Here is a 22,150-nt window from a genome sequence, read left to right on the forward strand (position 1 = left end):
CTAGGCAGTGTCAAAAAAAGAGCTTACTGTTGGCGACAGCGGCCCCTCTACTCCTGAAGTGGTAGTTCTTGCCGGGGGACCCCAGCCTCACCACCCCGAAACACGCATGCGTGATAATAATTAAAGACGTCTGTGCAATTATGGCACATCTGATCTCATCATGATTCTCACTTCAATAGTCCTGGCCTGGCATAACCCACTTACTCTCTTTATGGTGCTGATATGCTGAGTAATGTCCCTGTGTGAAACATAACATCTGCTTCTAATTGCTTGGCATATCAGTTTCTTGTTTTCGAAAATCAGAAATTACGTTTTTCAGAAAAGTCTCTTTAAGTTCTTCGTTAAACGACCACAAACGTGCAGTCATATTGACGGATAAAGCACATGGTCGTCTCTGAACACGCGCCTTGATATCGCACTTGCGCAACTCCCAGTTCGTCGGCTTTGCTTCATAAATCAAATTATGACAACTGTCCATTAAGTCAGCTCCAGGTACTCGTGGCTCCAGGGTGGCTACAGAGTTACCACACTCTTCTGCTGTGGGATTGTGCCCGATTGTTGCTGCCCCTTACCCCTTAACAGTTCAAAGCGGTTTGGATGGACTGCTGGCTGGTGATGCTTAGCCTGTGTCAGTGCTTACCTGATTCGGTGGGGGTCGGGCTGATAGCCGACAGCATCTCCCTCTCCTTCTCATAGTCGCCCCGGCACAGCAGCTGACCCTCCTTGAGCACAAACTCGTCGCCCCGCTGCAGCCGCCGGTCGCACTCGCAGCAGCAGAAGCAGTTCACGTGGTAGACGTGCTCGAGAACGCGCATGATGAACTCGGACGGGTTGATCACCTTCAAGCAGTTGCTGCACTTGGTCACGAAAAGCCTGGGAGAAGAAAAGAGGGGAGAAAGGGAAGCACATTAAGAGGATCCATCATGAGTGCAAAAATAACCAAAAAAAGTCTGAGAGGTACGGCGCTCATAGTTTGGAATCGAAGTTCAGGTGCTTACAAAGAACTCGAGAAAGGCACCGCGCCGGTAGGAGTGCAAAGTAATCGACTAACGGAATAAAGCAGGGTAAATTATGGAGCGGTCAAATGAGAGTCGAGTCAGATATTCAAAGGTTTTTCAAAGTGTTAACACTACGTTTTAAATGTGTATTATTCCTTGTAATGCCGCTCGGGTAGGTGCAGCTGGGAAAGTCAGTCCCGGCTATCCCGCCCCTCTATTTTCTAACTCGCTAATCATTTTCGTTATCCTGGCATCACTAGATGGATCGACTCAGTCCTTCGCAGGACACTCACACATGCTCAGCATCTCATATGTTGCCAAGTAAATGACCCGAACGTGAAATTCATTGGGATTTTCGGGGAAAAATAACTCAGAAAACGACTCACTTGACAAATGAAACCGAGAACGAGAAGTTGTAGTGGGTTATCGCCGCCACTAGATGGCAGACAAGTTCACCTTAATGTTGCGTGTTGGCTATACGGGTTCTTTGTTTTTTAACTCCAGTGACTGTGCAGTGCAGTGTAAAAAATAAAATAAAACATAAAAAAAAACTCTTACATTAATTCTATTTTTTAACAGTAAAAAAATTAAAAGTCAAAAATACTTTTAAGCCGATTCATATATATTTACATTTAAGCAGTGTTTTAGCTGACAATATCAGTTATCAATGTTGAAGAGTATTTTATAGATAATTGTAGAATTGTCATTTGCCTCACAATGATGCTGTGTTAAAATATAGAACATTAATTATGAATTATGAAAATATTGTATTACTCATGTCATTTTCTACCCTGCTTAATCCAGATCAGGGTCACTGGGAGTGCTGGAGCCTGTTAAAGCCAGCATAGGGCACAAGGCAGGAACAAACCCTAGACAGAGTGCCAGTCCATCGATGGGCAAATGCATACCCACCAAACACACACCAGGACCAATTCAGTGTCACCAGTTCACCTAACCTGTGTGTCTTTGGACAGTGGAGGGAAACCCACGCAGGCACGGGTTGAACATGCAAACTCCACGCAGGGGGCCCATGAGAAGCAAACCCTGGTCACGTTGCTGTATGGCAGCAGTGCTACCACTGCGCCAACTCGGCACCCATGTTTTCTGATGCACCTATTTTAATGAAATGATCTATGAAGAAGATAACAATGTGTTTATATATATACATATATATATATATATATATATATATATATATATATATATATATATATATAGTGAAACCAGGGTCTGAACACCACCAGACAAACACCACTTCTTTATAAAATACACACGCTTTATTTACAGTTCTCACACAGCACCAGTCACTCACTCCCAACACGGGTCTTTCTCTCCCTGTCCGCAGGCCGCCTTTCCTCTCTTCATGGGGGCTTCATCCTGCTCCCAATCCCGACTCTAGCTTCTCTCCCGTGGTCCTCTGAAGATCCAGGGCGGTTGCCCCCTTGTGGCCCGGGGGACATATATGCCACCTACCGGTCTTTCCAGGCATCCCGGCTGGGTCTGTCCCCCCCCAGCCTCCTGTGACACTATATATATAATGTGGCAGGCAGCTGGGGGCTGTGCCCAGCCGGGACGCTGAGAAGAACGGAGAGAGGGGTACTGTGGCACCCCCTGGACCACAAGAGGGCAGCTGCCCTGATTTGTGTGGGGGCCACTGGAATTGAGCATGGAAGCTCAACCCTATAGGAGCCCTGGACGTCAGCACCTTTGCCACACCCGGAGGTGCTGGCGGAAGAAATACCAGGGACTCCTGGAGAGATTCCTGGTGTGGCGGAAGTGCCGAAGGAAGTTCATCAAAGGGCACCTGGAGCATGTCCGGGTGGAAATAAAAGGGGCCGCCTCCCTGCAGTCATTAGCCGGAGTCAGGAGGAAGAGGATGAAGCTCGGAGGAGAGGAGTGTAGGCGGGGAGAAGAGGAAGGCGCACTCTAAGGGTGGTTGGTGTGCTGTGCGGGACTTTATGGACACTTCCATTGTAAATAAATGTCATTGTCTGCCTGTCTGTGTCCGGGCTGAACTTCCACAATATATATATATATATACACACACACGAGGGATGTTAAAACAGTTTCTGCACTTTTTTTTAACTCTATCTGTTAAGAATTTCAAATACAAATGACATCACTTTTCTACATAATCACCTTCATAATCATAGTCACGTTTGAGATGCCATGTTCCCAGCGTCACACCAACTTTCTAAAGCCCAATTACTCCTCCTCCCGCCATAACCGTTTCCAACGAAAATACAAACGTGCAGATGCAGTTTGAACGTCCCGAGCTGGCTACATGGAGCTCGCTTTAACTGCTATGGTAGTTCATCAGCTTTATCAGTCTGAAAAAGTCTGCCATGAGAAACGCTGAGAAAGCATTTTGGTTTCCAGAGATTTCTATGAAAAGGAGGTGCAGCTTCTAGTCACAGACTGATGGGTTTGTTGTATCAAAATTTTATAATCTTAAAAGTTTTAAAAGGGTTTACCACACCCCCTGGCGTTTGAGACCCCCACCGCTGCTCAACTTTGGGTCTTTTGAATTGTAACTCCTCCATAATCTTCCACGCTGTGAAAGTCTAAACAGAGAAAAGATGATGGCTGGAGGACAGAGGGAGACCAAAAGCTAACCACAGAGTTCAACATGACGTCTTGACGTGGATCGCACACGGATTGATTCTTTTATACCTCTATCCATCCATCCATTATCCAACCCGCTATATCCTAACTACAGGTTCACGGGGGTCTGCTGGAGCCAATCCCAGCTAGCACAGGGCGCAAGGCAGGAATTAATCCCCTGGCAGGGCACCAACCCACCGTGTGTGGAGTTTACAAATATTTTCTTTGTCTGTGTGGGAGTTCTACTCCATTAATACGTTTAGTTGGAAGCTTTAAATTGTATGAGAAAGTGTGGGTGGCCTGGCACTCAGTCCAGGGTTGGTTCCTGCTTTGTGCCCAGTGTTGCTGGTTTAGGCATCAGCTTTCTATGACGTAAAGCTGGATAAGCAAGTTACAAATGGATGAATGGACATGGTTTTGTGCTGACTATTGTGGATGTGTGCATGAGTGTGTCCTGGCTCCAACCACTACTTGTCAGGATAGACTCTGGAACCCAATTATGACCGTGATGAGGCCCTAATGAAGACCATTCAATTTTATCCCAATTGAAATCAAATGAAATGTGAAAAGACCAGAACCGTTTCATGGCTTACAGCTAAGTCATCACGTGTCAGAGTTTTCTTCTGCATCACAGTTCAAGGACAATCCATCCATTATCCAACCCGCTATATCCTAACTACAGGGTGCAAGGCAGGAAACAAACCCCGGGCAGGGTGCCAGCCCACCACGGGGCACACACACACCCACACTAGGGACACTTTAGGATCGCCAATACACCTAACCTGCATGTCTGTGGACTGTGGGAGGAAACACGGGGAGAACATGCAAACTCCACGCAGGTCTCCTTACTGCGGGGCAGCAGCGCTACCACTGTGCCACCGTGCTGCCCTCGTTTATTGAACATCAAAGATGAAATTTAATTAAATGTAAATAAAGGTTGTGTGTTTACGAAGAGTAAGTATTGTGAATATTGATCATTAGTGATGAGCGAGCAGGCTCGGCCCAACATTGTGTTCGGCTCGAGCATAGCGCTACTCGAACGAGCACCACATGTGCTCGTGCGCCATGCTCGAGTCTCCGCCCCGCACGTTTCGCGGGTTGGAGACAGCCAATCAAGGGGCAGGTAAGTACCGCCCTCACTGTAATGCCAGTAGCCGTGTGACTCTATACTTTCATTTGTATTGAATGAGTATGAATTGTGGAATTGCAACGGCAAATTTAGAGCACACGGAAGGGTGAGGATCAAATGCGCTCTCTGCTGTCGCTCTAAATGTAAATGCTGATGAGATATGAAACGTAACCAGTAGTCAATGTGCACGCTGGCTGCCAATCGAATAGTGAACAAGCTGCTCTTTTGGGTTCATATACTGTATTTGTAAATCTGACGGACTCTAAAGGAGTCAGTGCCTCACCGCACGTCACTGATCAGGAGCACAATCACGGAATGCGAATGACCAGCAGCAGCGCTAAGTGTCCGGACTTTTGAAACATTAAAAATGGGCTTGCGGAGAACACACCGAACATGTCTATGATGCTCTCCGGCGACTGGCACCCCTAGGACTGCCCAGTCCTCTCTTTTTCTCAAGTTACTCAAGTTGTTCTTGTCGCAAGTACATACTGTACCTCTCCGCTTATTAAATGTTGTCTTCCACCTGACAGACCTGCAGGACTCCGATTAACATGGGTGGTGTTTCTGTCACTTTTTCTGACCTTTTCCAATGGACCAGGCACCGTCCCCTCTTCAGAGCAGGGGGTGCGTGGTTGTCTCCCATTGACTTACATTATACTCGGGTGCTCTCATCGCGATGTGTTCGGACCGAACACCCCAACACTTTGTTGCTCGCTCATCAGTATTGCTGATTGATCATCGAAGATCATCAAACGTAAATAAAGGACAGCAAAGTGACCTGAGGTTGTGTGTTTGAGGCGAAGTGCTCGTAAAACCAAGTGATAGCCACTATACTGGCAGAAAGATAAAGAAGAGCAGCAACATCTGCTGAGTGTCAAAGAAATTGCAGAAAGGGATTAAGTGATGGAGAGCAGAAAAGAAGAAGAAGACAAAACACTGAAGCACATAAACAAGCAAGAAGAAATCCTGAATATAAAATCTTAGCTAGCGGCAACTTGATGGCCATGGAGGAGAGCAAAGTGACCTGACGTCGTGTGTTTACAGTAAAGTGCTCCCAAAGCTACACGATAACCACCATAATGGCAGAAGGATAAAGAAGAAAGGCAACATCTGTTAAGCGTCAAGCACACTGCAGAAGGTGATTACTGTACGAAGAATGAGAAAGAACACAAAGAGAAGGCGCTGAACAACATGGACAAGCAAGAAGTAAACCGAAGAAAGAGCAACTGAGCAGCAAACTTGACGGCATGCAAGACAAAGTCCCGGACACAGAATGGAAGAATGAGAGAAATGCACGGCAACATTTGAGAAATGTGTCTTTTATTTTTCTATTCTTCATTATGTAAAGCACTTTGAGCTACATTTTTTGTATGAAAATGTGCTATAGAAATAAATGTTGTTGAAAGATTGTCAAATAGTCGAAACCTTCCGACCTTATGAAAGCATTGCTTACATCGATGCTTCTTTGAAGACGACGACTTGGCAAAGTTGCACCAGCAATGTGATCAATTCTTTAATAGCGAAATAGAAACATTCAAACGTTAGGATTTGTAGAGGAACTGCAAGACGTAACTATTGAGAGAACATAACGTATCAACAGCTCCTTATCCTTAAATTGGTTTTTATTTGCATTTAATTTTAGTGTGTTTACTAGTTTATAATAATTTGTGACCTCTGAATTAACTCACTGGCACTGGTTATTGTGGTCCATGTCATTCAGCTTGGAGTAAAGGACCAGCACCACAAGAAGATGCAGCGCCTGCCGGCAAAGCTCTTCCGTGCTCTTCATTTTGTGGTAGCCAGTAACTCCCTAAATGTTAGCCAACCTAATTTCTTTTCTTACTCTGAACAATCGCAGAAGCAGTGCTTACTTGCCAAGGTCGACTCAAACGAAATGAACGGTCACCCATAGGCCCGTCTGGTGGTCTGCCGCTGTCTTTCCCTGCCCCTCCATTCCTCTCGAAATCGCCACTTCACCTTTCTCATCACCTCCCATGAAGCCCTCGGAGCTGTCAGCGTCTCCTCAGTGCTACTCGACGAGGGAAAGTAATAAAGTGAGGATTAATTAGGCTTGTTGTTTAAACACCGCCGAGCGGAGCCAGCCGGTGCAAACTCATAACCAGGGATTGAGGACATTGGGGGGTTAATCCCCCTTGAAGGATCAACAGCCCCTCTTTTCCTTGCCGATACACACAAGCAGGAGGATTACAGGAGGCCCTCCTCCAGCAGGAGCAGAAACTTTCAAAAGTGTGAAAGGGAATTAAGGGTTCTCGTGCTGGGCTGCCAAAAAGCGGCAATGTTGCCGCGCGGTGGGATTGGTTTCTACTCGTTTTTCGGAGGTCAAAAGGATGTTTGAGGAAAATCAACAAAAGATGAGTCGAGCTCCGGAGGAACAAAAACAGAAATTTAAACAGCCGTCTGCTTGTTAGCCACCCACCTTATTGTCTTTCTGCTCTTTAGCCCCAGTGAGATGGAGATTGTGAGGGGCGCTATATATGAGATTGAACTGAATTATGCATTTTATTGGCTCGACTTGTTTTTGGCTGGCACCCCTGGTTCATCCTCACTGCGTGCCATCCTCCAAGGCTGAGGGGCCATGTCACATTCAGACCCCCAGAGTGAGAGGTGTTCAAGAGACCATAAAACGTTCACGTTGATCGAGAGTGGAGCGACTTCATTAATCTGGTGACGCAATTTTTTTCCCGAAAATTCTGCCATTCGGATATTTGTGCCAGTGGCGGCCACATTATCAAAGATGCCCATTTTCTGTGAGTGTTTTTCATGGGCACTGCCATTTTGGAGGGTTTGGATACAATGACTCTACTTAGGGCTAGGTAAGTGGTGGATGCGCTACTGTATATTGTGTGCGTGACATTATGGTGGCCATTCAAATGTTTTGAGCATTTCCCATCCATCCATTATCCAACCCGCAGGGTCACGGGGGTCTGCTGGAGCCAATCGCAGCCATCACAGGGCACAAGACAGGAAACATACCCCAGGCCAAGGCAGGGCGGGCACACACACACACACCAAGCACACATTAGGGACAATCTAGAATTGCCAATGCACCGGACCTGCATGTCTTTTGACTTTGGGAGGAAACCCACGCAGGCACGGGGAGAACATGCAAACTCCACGCAGGGAGGACCCGGGAAGCGAACCCACAGGTCTCCTTACTGCGAGGCAGCGGTGCTACCCACTGTGCCACCATCCCTTGAAACAGAATTCTGTTATGAGTACATTTCATTTTAAATTTTTATTTCATTTTCTAGAAGGACTTTTGCAAATAAAATCAGACTTATTGTGGTTATTGGGGTGGCAGAATTCATTCCCAACATTACTGTTTTGGCTTAGGTCTTTCCTGCCTATGCCTGCCACTGAGCTGGCATCACACCTGAACCTGAACCCAAACCTTACCCACCCAGTGTATGCCATACACCAGAGGACATAACTCCTCGTGGTGTGGGTCGAATATTTGGTACCAAGTAATGAAAAGATGCATTTACTAGAGCAGCAGTCAAACAAACAAACAAACAAACAAACAAACAAACAAACACAAGGGAGAAGCCCTCGGATGTCTGGTGGCCACCTCACATTTAGCATTGCCACATAAATTTGTATATGGTTTGTTTTTTTTGTCTCTCTATGTGAATCCCCATTGCCATTTGAGAATACTGTAGCATAAGATGGGCTGGTTGTATAGGGAGGACCTTTTGGGAGGTACGGGGCTGTCATTGCCATGGAAATGGATGCCCTATTTAAATAGGGGCGCGAAAAGGCAGGAAGAGAAGGAAGAAAAGGCAGCCCGAGTTTTTATCCATCCATCTATCCATCCATCCATCCAACCCGCTATATCCTAACTACAGGGTCACGGGGGTCTGCTGGAGTCAATCCCAGCCTACACAGGGCGCAAGGCAGGAAACACACCCTGGGCAGGGTGCCAGCCCACCGCAGGGCACACACACACACAGGGCCGGATTAAGACGAAACTGGGCCTGATGCTGCAGTGTAAAAAAGGCCTATTTCTTCTCGGCATTGGCGCATGTGCACTCGACACTCACCGTACATGCGCACTCAGACCGACCAAGGAGCCTTAATTGCTTGTGACGCAACCAGCCAGCCTTTATTGAACGTGAATAATAATAACGACATAGTATCGTAACAACTCGAGATTAACATCAAACTATGTAACATCAACATTCAATAGCAACTGTCTGAAAAGTGCACTTAATGCAGACAACCTAACAATTAAATACACAAAATGTCGTAATTCTCTTACGAAACAGAGTAAGAAAAAATGAATTTGCAGAGACATTGGGTCAAAGTGACTCAGTTCAGGCTCTTGAGGGTAAAAATTTGTCCACAATTTAAATTTCATAACAGACCAGAATCCAGTCGAGGATTTTAAAAATTCTAAACATCCAATGCTGGGCCCGCGGGCCGGCTTTTAGTTTTACCTTTACAGATAACCATTTAAATAGCCAACGATTTTTACTGTACAACTAACTTTCAAGGTGAAGCAATTACTGCGTGGCACTTACCGAACAATAATAAAGTGGCAAGAATCCCCAAGATATTGCAAAGAAAACGCAGCTAAATTACTAAGTAAACTGTTTAACGTAAAATTGATAGCACTGACTTGAAATCTTCGGTTAATAATAAACACGACAACGTTAGGGTTAGGGTTAGGGTTAGGGTTAGGGTTACGTCACAGCACAAAGAACAATAGTAACTGTATAATAAGTAACGCTGTGTCTAGGCGTCTGAAAGTCGGACTCCAAATTTCATTCTAGAAATTATTTTGAAGGTAATATTGCAAAGGAAAACTGTTCAGCTTCCGGAAAATCCTCGTCTGTTTTCATCTGGGCCTATTTCAGGAATGGGCCTAATGCTGCAGCATCAATAGCACCCACCTTAATCCGGCCCTGCACACCCCCACACTAAGCACACGCTAAGGACAATTTAGGATCACTAAGGCACCTCACCTGCATGTCTTTGGACTGAAGGAGGAAACCCACGCAGACACGGGGAGAACATGCAAACTCCACGCAGGGAGGACCCGGGAAGCAAACCCTGGTCTCCTTACTGCGAGGCAGCAGCGCTACCCTCTGCACCACCGTGCTGAATCCCCCAAGGGAGTTTTTATGGTGGAGGAAAAAGACATGACCCATCTGAGTCCAGGAGAAAGACTGTTTTCGGGGAACACCACGAAAAGTTCAACGCAGTCTGGGGTGTCAACCTTGAAGATTCCGGATACACTGAGGGAAGTGAACTTTACCGCGAAAGGGATCGGAAGCAGTGTGAGCCGTAAATCTTTTATTGTGGGATTGGCGTGTCTAAGAAACTGAACTATGGGGAAATAGGATAATCGGATAAAAAAGACTAAATCAAATGGACGGTGGGGTACATCATTTTATGCCTTTTGTTATAAACTGGAAGAGGGGGAGATTTGGGGGATTGTAGAAAAGTTCTTAATTACATTTTGTTTGTTGCATCTTTTCTCTGTGTGGTTTTGTAAAAATCGTTTTTTTCATTGTAAGTCATCTTTCTGCGCTGTGGGAAGGGGCTGACAGCAGTTTGGGGTTGACCTGCAATCATCAGTACAATTTTCACTATAAACTTGGTGAAGCGTAGCGGTTACAGTCCTTAACATTACCCAAAAGCATTGCCGATGACCAGAACCAAACCCCCGCTTGAAAAGCCTGCATGATGAAGGACATAAAACTTCAGGCCTAGTACGCAGCTCAAAGCCCATAAGGCCAAAGTCAACAGACTGATAACTATCTGTACTCAGATATGTCCCACATAAGGACAGCACACAAGGCCAAAGGGAGAAGCCCCTCGGAGCTTAGAGACAAAGAGAACCTAACCCTAAACTCAGAGCCTACAGGGCCAGGGAAGCCTGGATGACAAGGACAAGCGTCACTCCCCAAGAGCCTAACCCAGGGGTCCTCAATGCCAGTCCTGGAGAGCCGCAGTGGCTGCAGGTTTTTGTTCTGACCTGCTTGCTTAATTAAAAAGCAATTCTTGCCAATAAAGCACTAACAAGCTATGAAATGAAATTAACTCTGCTATGTCAGCTCATTCTCATATCCTAGATTTTCTTTCCCTTTCTATCATGCAAATGATTTGAAGGCTAAAATGGACGAGTAATTCTCAGTCCTTCACTTTTTTCTCTTCATTTTTCTTCCAAGTATTTAATTAAACCCAATAGTGCAGATAAATACACACGGGTGTAAATGGAAATAAGCTAAATGGAGAAATGCTGCTCTCTCTTGTCATTTGCATGTTATTGATAATAAGGAGCAATTCAAATAGCTGTTTACGACAAAATTAAGCAATAAGGGCTCAAAATCACTAAAGTGAAGCAGAAGTGTTACTTTAGCAATAAGTGCTTTTTATTAAGCAACTGGGTTGGAGCAAAAATCTGCAGCCGGACCGTGATTGACGACCCCTGGCCTAACCCAACAAGTCCCACAAGGGAGGCTGAAGAAAGACAACAAGCAAGCCAACAACTCCAAAAGGACCCTTACCCATCGTCTGTATCCAGATACGGCCCTCACAGCAATACCAAAAACACCTGCTGGGATAAGGGGCCACGTCTCCAAGATGGGATGGACTGCGGTGTCATCCTTCCCAACCACTTTCCTGTACGTTCTGTAGACACTTCACAAAAACCAAACCCCAATGTATGCCGTACAGGTGATAAGACACCAGCAGGTTGAATGAAAAGGAAAGAACCAATCAGATTTCAGAGAATTACCATAAATGCAAATCAAAGAATCGGATACCACACAGAAAGAACGACACCAACTAAGCAATACAAGAGTAAAGACAAGAAGATTCAGAAAGTGGTGGGAAAGAGCAAAGTAGGTGGTCATAATCACAAGATGATACGTCCTGGGCACACTGGGTTAAAGTAGCCCCTGTTTAGAATAAAGAGACGTGACACCGGGTTATGCTGAAGGTGTTTTTTATCCTGAAACAGTAAAGCATATATTACTAGAGTACACTGCATATAAGCCATATAAGGAGCAAATTATGTATCTTCTTGAAAAAATGAAATGTATGGGACAGGAGTTTATTATAATAGAAGAGGGGTTTTCAAACTCGGTCCTGGGGACCCACTGTGGCTGCAGGTTTTTGTTTCAGCCAGATTTATAATCAGTGACAACACCTGATAAAATTGATCTCCTTTAATTAGTTGGGATTTTTTCCTCTTATCCTACATTCAGAAAAGCAGAGAGGTATGGAAGAGAAGTACGTAAGAGTTGTACAGGATATGTACGATGGAAGTGTGACCGTGGTGAGGTCTGCGGTAGGAGTGACGGAGGTGGGATTACATCAGGGATCGGCTCTGAGCCCCTTTCTTATTTGCAATGGTGATGGACAGGCTGACAGACGACATTAGACAGGAGTCCCCTTGGACTGTGATGTTTGCTGATGACATTGTGATCTGTAGCGATAGTAGGGAGAAGGTCGAGGAGACCCTGAAGAGGTGGAGAGGAATGAAGGTCAGAAGGACCACCAAGACAGAATACATGTGTGTGAATGAGAGGGAGGTCAGTGGAATGGTGAGGATGGATAGAGTAGAGTTGGTGAAGATGGATGAGTTTAAATACTTGGGATCAACAGTACAGAGTAATGGGGACAGTGGAAGAGAAGTGAAGAAGAGAGTGCAGGCAGGGTGGAGTGGGTAGAGAAGAGTGTCAGGAGTGATTTGTGACAGACAGGTGTCGGTAAGAAAGAAAGGGAAGGTCAACAGGACGGTCGTGAGACCAGCAATGTTATATGGGGTGGAGATGGTGGCACAGGAGACAGCTGGAGGTGGCAGAGTTAAAGATGCTAAGATTGGCATTGGGTGTGACGAGGAGGGACAAGATTAGGAATGAGGACATTAGAGGGTCAGCTCAGGTTGGGAGACAAAGTCAGAGAGGCGAGATGGCGTTGGTTTGGAGATGTGCAGAGGAAAGATGAGGGGTATATTGGGTGACAAGGGTGTTAAGGATAGAACTGCCAGGGAAGAGGAGAAGAGGAAGGCTTTATGGATGTGATGAGAGTGGACATGCAGATGATGGGGGTGATAGAGCAAGATGATGAGAGCAGGAAGAGATGGAAGAAGATGATCCACTATGGCAACCCCTAACGAGAGCAGCTGAAAGAAGCAGAAGATCCTACATTCAGAAAAGTACAGCAGCATGATTTTTACATTTATAAGACCTTTAGAAATATTTCTATTTTTGCTATTAATTTAAATGCTTAACTCTCTTTTGTTGATTTCATTATATTTGGCCCTTTCTCTGTGCAGTTTTCCTCCCTTATTAATGACAATTAAAAACAAGCAGAGCAGACACCAAGGCAAACGACACTGAATCATGAAAAGGCTGCAGCTACTTTAGCGTCAGACCCACTAATCAGTAAATAACAAATTAATTAAACAATTAGAACACCTGGAAAAGCAGAATGAAAATCAAGATGAAAATATCGTTAAAAGAAAAAAATACATTATTCCCATATAACTGCTTGGTACATTTGAATACATTTTTTTTAACCAAACATATTTTTCTAATTTCTATTAATGTTCCCAAACACAACATGGGGGTAATTACAGTTCACTTAATTAGCCCAGGAGTCCAATTAAAAACCAAACAAACTGGTCGGAACAAAAACCAGCAGCCACAGGGGGTCCCCAGGACCAAGTTTGAAAGCCCCTGCAATAGAAACTACATTAGGACATCCATCCATCCATTACCCAACCCACTATACCCTAACTACAGGGTCACGGGGGTCTGCTGGAGCCAATCCTAGCCAACACAGGGCGCAAGGCAGGAAACAAATCCTGGGCAGGGTGCCAGCCCACCACAGGGCACACACACACACACACACCAAGCACACACCAGGGACAATTTAGAATCACTAATGCACCAGACCTGCATGCCTTTGGACTGTGGGAGGACACGGGGAGAACATTAGGACAGCGTTGGCAATTTACTGTCTCAAAAATGCGCATTTAAAATTAAAAAACAAATGTCAGACTTTTTGATATTATTTGACTGTTTTTTTTAATCCCCCCACCCTATGCTCCTCTCCTGTAGGGTGTGCTTCCCGAGTCCGTGCTCCACACTCCAGCTCAGTAGGTGGCAGTAATGCACTATTTATGTTGGTTCCAACTACTACAAAAACCCAGAAGAAGAAGAAGAAGAAGAAGAAGAAGGGCAGTAACCCCAACAAAGGGACCACATAAGTATGGACAGACACCAGTAGAGAAGAGGACGCCTCGTTCAATAATGATAGATTTGGAAAAGGAAGCCAAGAAGCCTCTTTTAATTCCAGATGTTTTCAACTTGTGGTTTTGACCGCTGCTCCCCTTTTTGAATAAAGCTTATCTCCTGCTGCCCTTTTTCTTGCCCCTGTGGCCTGCCATCCTTTCATATCTTGACAGAACATTATGGTGTTAACTCACACTTGGAAGTTCTTGTTTATTGACACCCTACTTTTATTTTTTTTGGTAGGTATTGGATTTTGTGCAGTTTTTAGCTTTGGATTTAGGATTTTGGACTTTTGGCAAGTTCTCTCTAGTTAAGTATTTTCATTAGCATTTTTGGTTTCATTTCTTTAGCTTTGTTATTTAACATTTTTCATATTTTGTATATTCTTTTTTAAACTTTATAGTTTGTGATTTTAAATCAATAAATGAAATGAAAGGTCACAATACAAATATTTGGATTGGTGGCCAGGGTTTCTTTATGGTTTTCCCTCTTCCTTTTGGTTTAGGCATCAACCAACCATCTAGATTTGTCCATAAAGGAACTCTGCATCTGCTCTTATGAATATACTGAACACTAATATTAAAAGATCAAGCCTTTTCATCTGACCTGCCAGCTTTCCAGCTCCTAAAATGGCCGTCCTGCAGTGATGTCACCGTAATGGTCATTGTGTTCATGCACGTGCACTTGAGTGTGTAATTCTAGTGTGTTTTCCTGTTTTGTAAGTCCATTCAGGGTTTTGTCTTGATTTGTCTTGGTCTTATATTTGTGATTTTTATTGCCTTGCCTGTGTGTGACCTTTGGCCTCTTTTGCATTGTGGACCTTTAATGGACTTAGATTGAGCTCTTACCATCTTGACTTGACATTACAATTTTCAACTTCTTTTGATCTGCAACTCTAAAATGGCCTGCTCATTCTGCAATGCCTGATGGGACTACGCCTTACTCTGAGGGGCACTCAGAGGGGACGATCACCGCCACAGGCACAGTCAGGTGGAATCCTGCTGATATTAATGGACTGGCATCTTGTCAAAGATGCTCAGTGCTGCCAGGATAGGCTCAAGCTCACAATGGCCATTGTTCTGAACCGGAGAGTGCCACAATTTACTGAAAAACACTTCCAATAATGCTCACTAGAGGGGGATATCAACATCAGACCCCAGCTAGTAATAAGCATCTTTAAGATTTATTCTTCATGAAAAGGATATCAATCTCAATGAAGTTCAGTGGCACACAAAGGTAAAATGGAACTGCCTGTAACAAAGGTAATCTAACCTGAATAGCGTCCCAATAAAGAATTCGAAAAGCAAGTTCAAAAACAAAGCGGAAAGACAAAAAAATTAGAAATCCACTTATTCACAAAATTTACAAGAAATGCAAGAAAACTCACCAACTCGCTAGCATATTCACAATGAACCACCAGGATCTGTGGAAGACCCTCGTGATTAATAGGGCAGAGGGCAGTTCCTGATGGTGATTGGCAGGTAGTCCCATCTCTTGGGGAACCACCCAGAAATCACATGGAACAGCTTGTATATATGATGCACATAATCAACATAGAAAAGAATCAAAAATGAACAAAGGGGACATCAAACACAAATTTCAACCCCAGGCAGTGGAGGAACTCTGGCTGAGGGACATGACACAAAGTAAAAAAAAAAAAAAACAAACATAGAAAAAGAGTCACAAAAGCCATGAAATCAAATTAATCAAAAAAGCAATAGACACAGGAGAACTCCCCACAACCACATTCACAATGAACCGCAAGGGACTCAGGCAGTCACCTGTGGTGTTAAACAGGTGGCACCACCTCTTGGGTGACCACCCATAAAACACATGGAACATAATGGAAGATTCATATGTACAGTACATAGGAACTAAATGACCAACAATATTAACACAAACAAAGGAACCAAAAAATGAACAAGAAAGACATAAAAACAGCATTTGAACGCCAGCCAGGAGTGGAACAGCCATGTAATGAACTACACCAACTAAGATAATGCATTCAACTAAAACTGAAGCAATTGGGATTGGGTCAGTGTCAGGATCTTCAAAAAGGGTTGGCAAGGTGGCAATTCAGTTGGCAATTCTGGCAAGCTGGCAATTCAGTTGGCAATTCTGGCAAGCTGGCAATTCAGTTGGCAATTCAGAAGCCAGGAATAAAAGGTAAGATGACATTAAACACAAAGTAAAAATGAATACATGCCATTGATCTGGAGAACCTAATAGATAGATAGATAGATAGATAGATAGACATGAAAGGCACTATATGATAGATAGATAGATAGATAGATAGATAGATAGATAGATAGATAGATAGATAGATAGATACTTTATTAATCCCAAAGGGAAATTCACAATAATCATGACAATGAAGTCCTTTAATATTGTAACAGAGATCTGACTTGTTGACGACAGAAGGGAGGAAAGCAAAAACTCCACTCAAAAGCATTCATGGAGAAAATAAAGCTCTGGGGGTCCAGAGTCATTTGCACTATATAAAGTCACAGTTCTGATGACCAAGACCAACTGGCTGTGCTTTGGACCTTTCAGCAGCATCACAAGTACACGTCAGACCGTGTCAGACGTTACATGTAACCATGGAGAGTTTGCTTCTTAAATACTTTTGGGTGTAGGTTATGGGTTTTGGCCTACTGATCATAAAAATTCAAATTTTTTGGATATGTCTCTTTCTATGACTTCCTGTTCTATTATATATATAATATGTATATGTTTAATATATATATTTAATACGCTATCGTGGCTGTTCATTTATCTGTCCAGGATTTTACATCACCGGTAGCTCGAAAACCGTTTGACCTATTGATCTGAAATTTGGTACACAAATACTACGTGACGTCTACTATCCGCTTTCGGGGTGATGATTGACCTCCAAGGTTATTCCTCTTTTTATTTTTATTTTATTGTATTGTAGAATCAACTCTTGGCAGCGGCCAACAGGGCGGCGATGGGGGGCATGCGTAAGGGCGCCGTCCTCATTCCCTACCACCTTCACCGTCACTTCCCCTACCTCTTCATATCTTAAATCATTCTTGAGGTAGATTGAAGAGTTAAGTGCCAGCTTAAGTGAAGAATTAAAGAAAACGTACTAAGTAATTGCAACACTAACACTGACTTAATCAATTTAAACGTGAAAAGATGCCAACGAAAGAAGAGAAGAAGCGGGCCGCTAGGGTGGAGAAAAGAAGAGCTGCTCAGGAAACAGCAAGCACATCAACCTCTGATCAAACGAATGATCAACGTACAGAGAAAGAGGAAGAAAACTAGGAATGCTCAAGTTAAGTGTATTCACTGCATGTTATCTTGCAGTGTGCTGTTACTGGTATACGTATATTGTGTCGGGATGCCCCTGCTGCATATATCTCGGGGGAACAACCATGGGCAGCTCAATACCTCCCCTGGGACGCTTGGTGGCAGCCTCCCTTTTCACGACTGTGGTTCCCCAACCTCTTGCAGGGCTCCATGGGAGATGGAGTCCTCCACAGCCTGGTTGGGAGCTGGGGTGGCCGCTAGGGGGTGCTGTGTGGATTCCACAGCCCGGCTGGACAAATCTTCAGCCCCACCCGGGTTGGGCTATAAAAGGGGCCAGCCACTACCACTCAGTGGACAGAGTCAGGAGGTGGAGGACGAAGCTAGACGGGAGGAGTGGTGGTGCCAGAAAAGTGTTTTGTGTTGCCTTAAAGTACTTTTGGGACTGTGTATTGCCTGTGGGGTTCATGGGGAAGACGTGCCCCACAGGTGAAGAAAAATAAAAGTTCTGAGTGTTTTATATGTGCCTCAGTGTGACGCTATATAGCGTCCATATCACAAGATATAAATACACACTGTAGAAAATAAAAGGCCAAATTTTCCCCAGGGGACAAATAAAGCCTTTCATATCTATCTATATATCTATCTATCTATCTATCTATCTATCTATCTATCAAGTGCCTTTCATATCTATCTATCTATCTATCTATCTATCTATCTATCTATCTATCTATCTATCTATCTATCTATCTATCTATCTATCTATCTATCTATTTATTATATAGTGCCTTTCATATCTATCTATCTATCTATCTATCTATCTATCTATCTATCTATCTATCTATCTGTTATATAGTGCCTTTCATATCTATCTATCTATCTATCTATCTATCTATCTATTTATTATATAGTGCCTTTCATATCTATCTATCTATCTATCTATCTATCTATCTATCTATCTATCTATTTATTATATAGTGCCTTTCATATCTATCTATCTATCTATCTATCTATCTATCTATCTATCTATCTATCTATCTATCTATCTGCCTATTATATAGTGCCTTTCATATCTATCTATCTATCTATCTATCTATCTATCTATCTATCTATCTATCTATCTATTTATTATATAGTGCCTTTCATATCTATCTATCTATCTATCTATCTATCTATCTATTATATAGTGCCTTTCTAATTACACAAGCAGTTGCTCACAGACATGTGAACTGTCAAACTACAACGAATCACAGAATATAAGAAGAGCTCACTAAGTGTGCAGCATTACAGATCACACCATCATAATAACACAATAAAGTCGCACCTTTTCCATAATCGTCACAGTATAGTAAATAAAATTTAAATACATCATCAGCAGCCCACAATAAAAGCACCAATCAATCTTTTTAAAATGGGACATTGTAGCAGAATTGGTAGAAGGGTCAAGTCAAGTCAAGTTGGGGAGCAGGCACTGGTACAGCGCGTTGGCGCACCCACTACATGGCAAAACAACTTGGGATCCCAGTTGGCAACCCCCCAGGCAGACACACGGTCCAGTCCTAGCCTCCGGAAATGACCTTCCATTTGCTGCAGCCAGGTGTTACACTGGTGACCCCTTGGCCTGGCCCAGCCACTTGGGTCCCCAACAATGAGGATCTTACAAGCCGGATCACCTGCGGGGAAACGTGCCACATGGCCGTAGTGCCATAACTGACGCTCCCTCACAATGCAGGTCACGTGCCTCATTCGGGACTCCATGAGTAACACAAAGTCAAACCAGCGGGACCCAAGCTTCCACTACATGAAGAAACAGCTCGGGATCCTGGTTGGCAACCCCCCAGGCAGACACGCGGTCCAGTCCTACCCTCCAGAAATGACCCTCTATCTGCCATATCCAGGTGTTACGTGGGCGACCCCTTGGCCTGGTCCAGTCACTTAGGTCCCCAACAATGTGGATCTTACGAGCCGGATGACGCTCAGGGAAACGTGCCACATGGCCGTAGTGCCGTAACTGACGCTCCCTCACAATGCAGGTAATGTGCCTCATTCAGGACTCCATTTGACACAAAGTCAAACCAACGGTACCCAAGGATTTTCCAGAGAGACACAGTACCAAAGGAGTCCAGTCTTCGTCTCAGGTCACTGGATAGCGTCCATGTCTCTCAACCATATAGTAAGACACGAAGCACCTGTGGTCTCATTTATCAAGCGTGCGTACGCACGGTTTTATGTGTAAATCATGCGTACGCACAATTCCACTAATAGAATGCGATTCATTAATTTGTACATGTGCGAGAAGAACTCCTGACTGTGCGTAGGCAGAATCCCCTAGCGGTAGAGAACTGTGATCACATATAAACCCAGTGCCCTTATACTTCATAGTTCTAAATCTGTTTCACAATAAGGAGTCATTGTGAGAAAATGGTGAGATCAATTGGGGCTTTTATTGAACTTGCATGATGCATTTAGTGAATCACTAATGTTCCTCAAGTTCAAGTTGATTTGGTGCAGTTCCTCTTTTATGCTTGCAATGCCTCTCACTAATTCCTCCTGTGTTTTCAGAACCGCATCAGTCAGGACTCGTGCCTTGAAACGCATCCGACGTGCTGAAGTGGCAGGCAGAGCAGGACCTGGCAAAACTGGCAGATCTATAAAATAAATGTTAAATGAACAATCCAAATCATTTGCAATGTGAGTGTTATTTATCTACTAGGCTGATCCACCTTTTAAGGTGACCGACTTTTAAGTTGACCGCTTCTTAAGACAATTCAATATGTAGATCAATTTGATATTTTATACAAACTCATTAATTTGGTTATATTACATTTGAGCGGAATTACTTTAATACTCGCAGTTTCTGTTATTTTTGTGATGAAACTTAAACTTTTTTTCTATATTGTGGTCGCCCTTTTGAAAATACCCTGATATTTACTACGCGGTGAGGCATTTGTACTCCATCAACATTAATTATTTCCAGAGACGTAATTTTGTCTATTTTTCCAGCGCATCGCGCACAAAAGCAAGGGAATGATGGGAGCACCGCTACGAATACCGCTACGCTTTCCACTCATGGGACGGAAGGACAATCCCGACCGCTTTTATATAGTAAGAAAGAAGATCAAGATATCGCACAGTCTGGAGTAGAAAATCATCTTTTACCTGAAAAAACAAAACTACAAATCCCATCGTGCATTGCAAAATGGACGGGGCGTGTGTGAAACTCTGTGTAACACTCACGGGACGGAAGGACAATCCTGACCGCTTTTATATAGAAGGATGAATAATATATCGCAACACAATCATTTGAAAACCTTCTAACCATTTTCGGATGGCTCGGCCTCTCCTGCAGTTGATGGGATTGCACTTTCAGTGTCACCATCGGGGATTACTCCGCTCATTGACGTTTCACCAATAATTGCCGCTATCTTGTCATCCAATGGTGACACTGAAATAAGACTCTGGCCTCCTCCCGTGGCACCGAGGTCTCTTTTGTGGGCTGCAATTCTTTTTTTTAGAGGACACTTTCAAATCAAACCACTTTTTCTCGATTTCTGCAGTAGTTCTACATACAGGTGAGACGGCATTTACCGCATTAGTAACCTCTCCCCACGCCAAGTCTTTTTACGTTGTACCTCATTTAAAAGCACTTCCACTTCGTTGTCTGCGAAGTTTTTTTTCTTTCCTCTCTTCACGGGATCCATGATAGCGGTTCTATAGTGCCCTGGCGGCATTGGGTTTTTATAAGGAAGGTTGTTTGCCAAATAAGGTAATTTGAGGGCGTTTCTGTATGCAAATTTAAATTACTATGCACACGCACACAATTTAGAAGGAGTGCGATTCATCATCAGTCATTTCGTACAGCTGTGCGTACTCACGTTTGATAACTCCCAACTTTCTTGTGCTTACGGCTGTTGGTATACGCACTAGTTTAGAGCTTGTTTTACGCACGCTTGAGAAATGAGACCCCAGGACTCTAAAGACTCGGACCTTCGTCCTTTTGCATAGATATCTGGAGCGCCACACACCCCTTTCCAGCGACCTCATGACACCCCCATGTTCTCCCAATCCGTCTACTGACTTCACAGGAAGAGTCACCAGAGACAGGAATGTCACTGCCGAGGTCAGTAAAGCTCTCGACGAGGTCGACACTCTCTCCGCAGAGAGACACTCTGCTGATGGCCGTGCCCAAGAGGTCATTACAGGCCTGGATCTTAGGAAGAAGGGTGGCAGATGGTAAATGGCATGATTGTCTCCAGAAACTGGAATATTTGGAAAAAGGCACATGTTGTTTCGGGTTCCTACCACTTGCAAATTACAGGAACTAAGAATGTGAAAATGGCTGTGAGGGCCACATTGGACCAGCAGATGTCAGTCGCGTGAAAAGCTGTACAGAGTGTTCAGTTTCTTTGATTGTCTGAACATTGGCGAGGAGGCCTTTTATCTGCGCAATTGATATGACATAACGATGGACTTGAACACACCTGCCCATGAAATAGCCTTTGAGTCAATTGTCCAGTTACTTTTGAGCCCCTGAAATGAAGGGCTTGTGTTAAATAATGCTTTAGTTGCCTCACATTTTTATGCAATCGTTTTGTTCAACCCACTGAATTAAAGCTGAAAGTCTGCACTTCAACTGCATCTGAGTTGTTTCATTTCAAATTCATTGTGGTCATGTACAGAACCAAAATGAGAAAAAAAAATGTCTCTGTCCAAACATTTATGGACCGAACTGTAGCGGAGTGAGGATGCGCTAGTTGGAATTTGATCACCTTAACTTAGGTGTTTTGACCTTCTACTATACACTCACCTAAAGGATTATTAGGACCACCATACTAATACGGTGTTTGACCCCCTTTCGCCTTCAGAACTGCCTTAATTCT

General features: G+C 43.9%; 1 protein-coding gene across 1 annotated transcript in view; it reads right to left on the reverse strand.

Annotated features, from left to right (window-relative positions):
- Window positions 1–22,150, reverse strand: part of lmx1al (LIM homeobox transcription factor 1, alpha-like) — a 167,765-nt gene that overhangs the window by 17,400 nt on the left and 128,215 nt on the right. The window contains exon 4 of the mRNA XM_039770416.1: window positions 641–873. Within this exon, the coding sequence (XP_039626350.1) occupies window positions 641–873 (233 nt within the window). The remainder of the gene's footprint in view (window positions 1–640; window positions 874–22,150) is intronic.

Source organism: Polypterus senegalus, chromosome 12, assembly GCF_016835505.1.
Source record: "Polypterus senegalus isolate Bchr_013 chromosome 12, ASM1683550v1, whole genome shotgun sequence".
NCBI classification, from domain to species: domain Eukaryota; kingdom Metazoa; phylum Chordata; class Cladistia; order Polypteriformes; family Polypteridae; genus Polypterus; species Polypterus senegalus.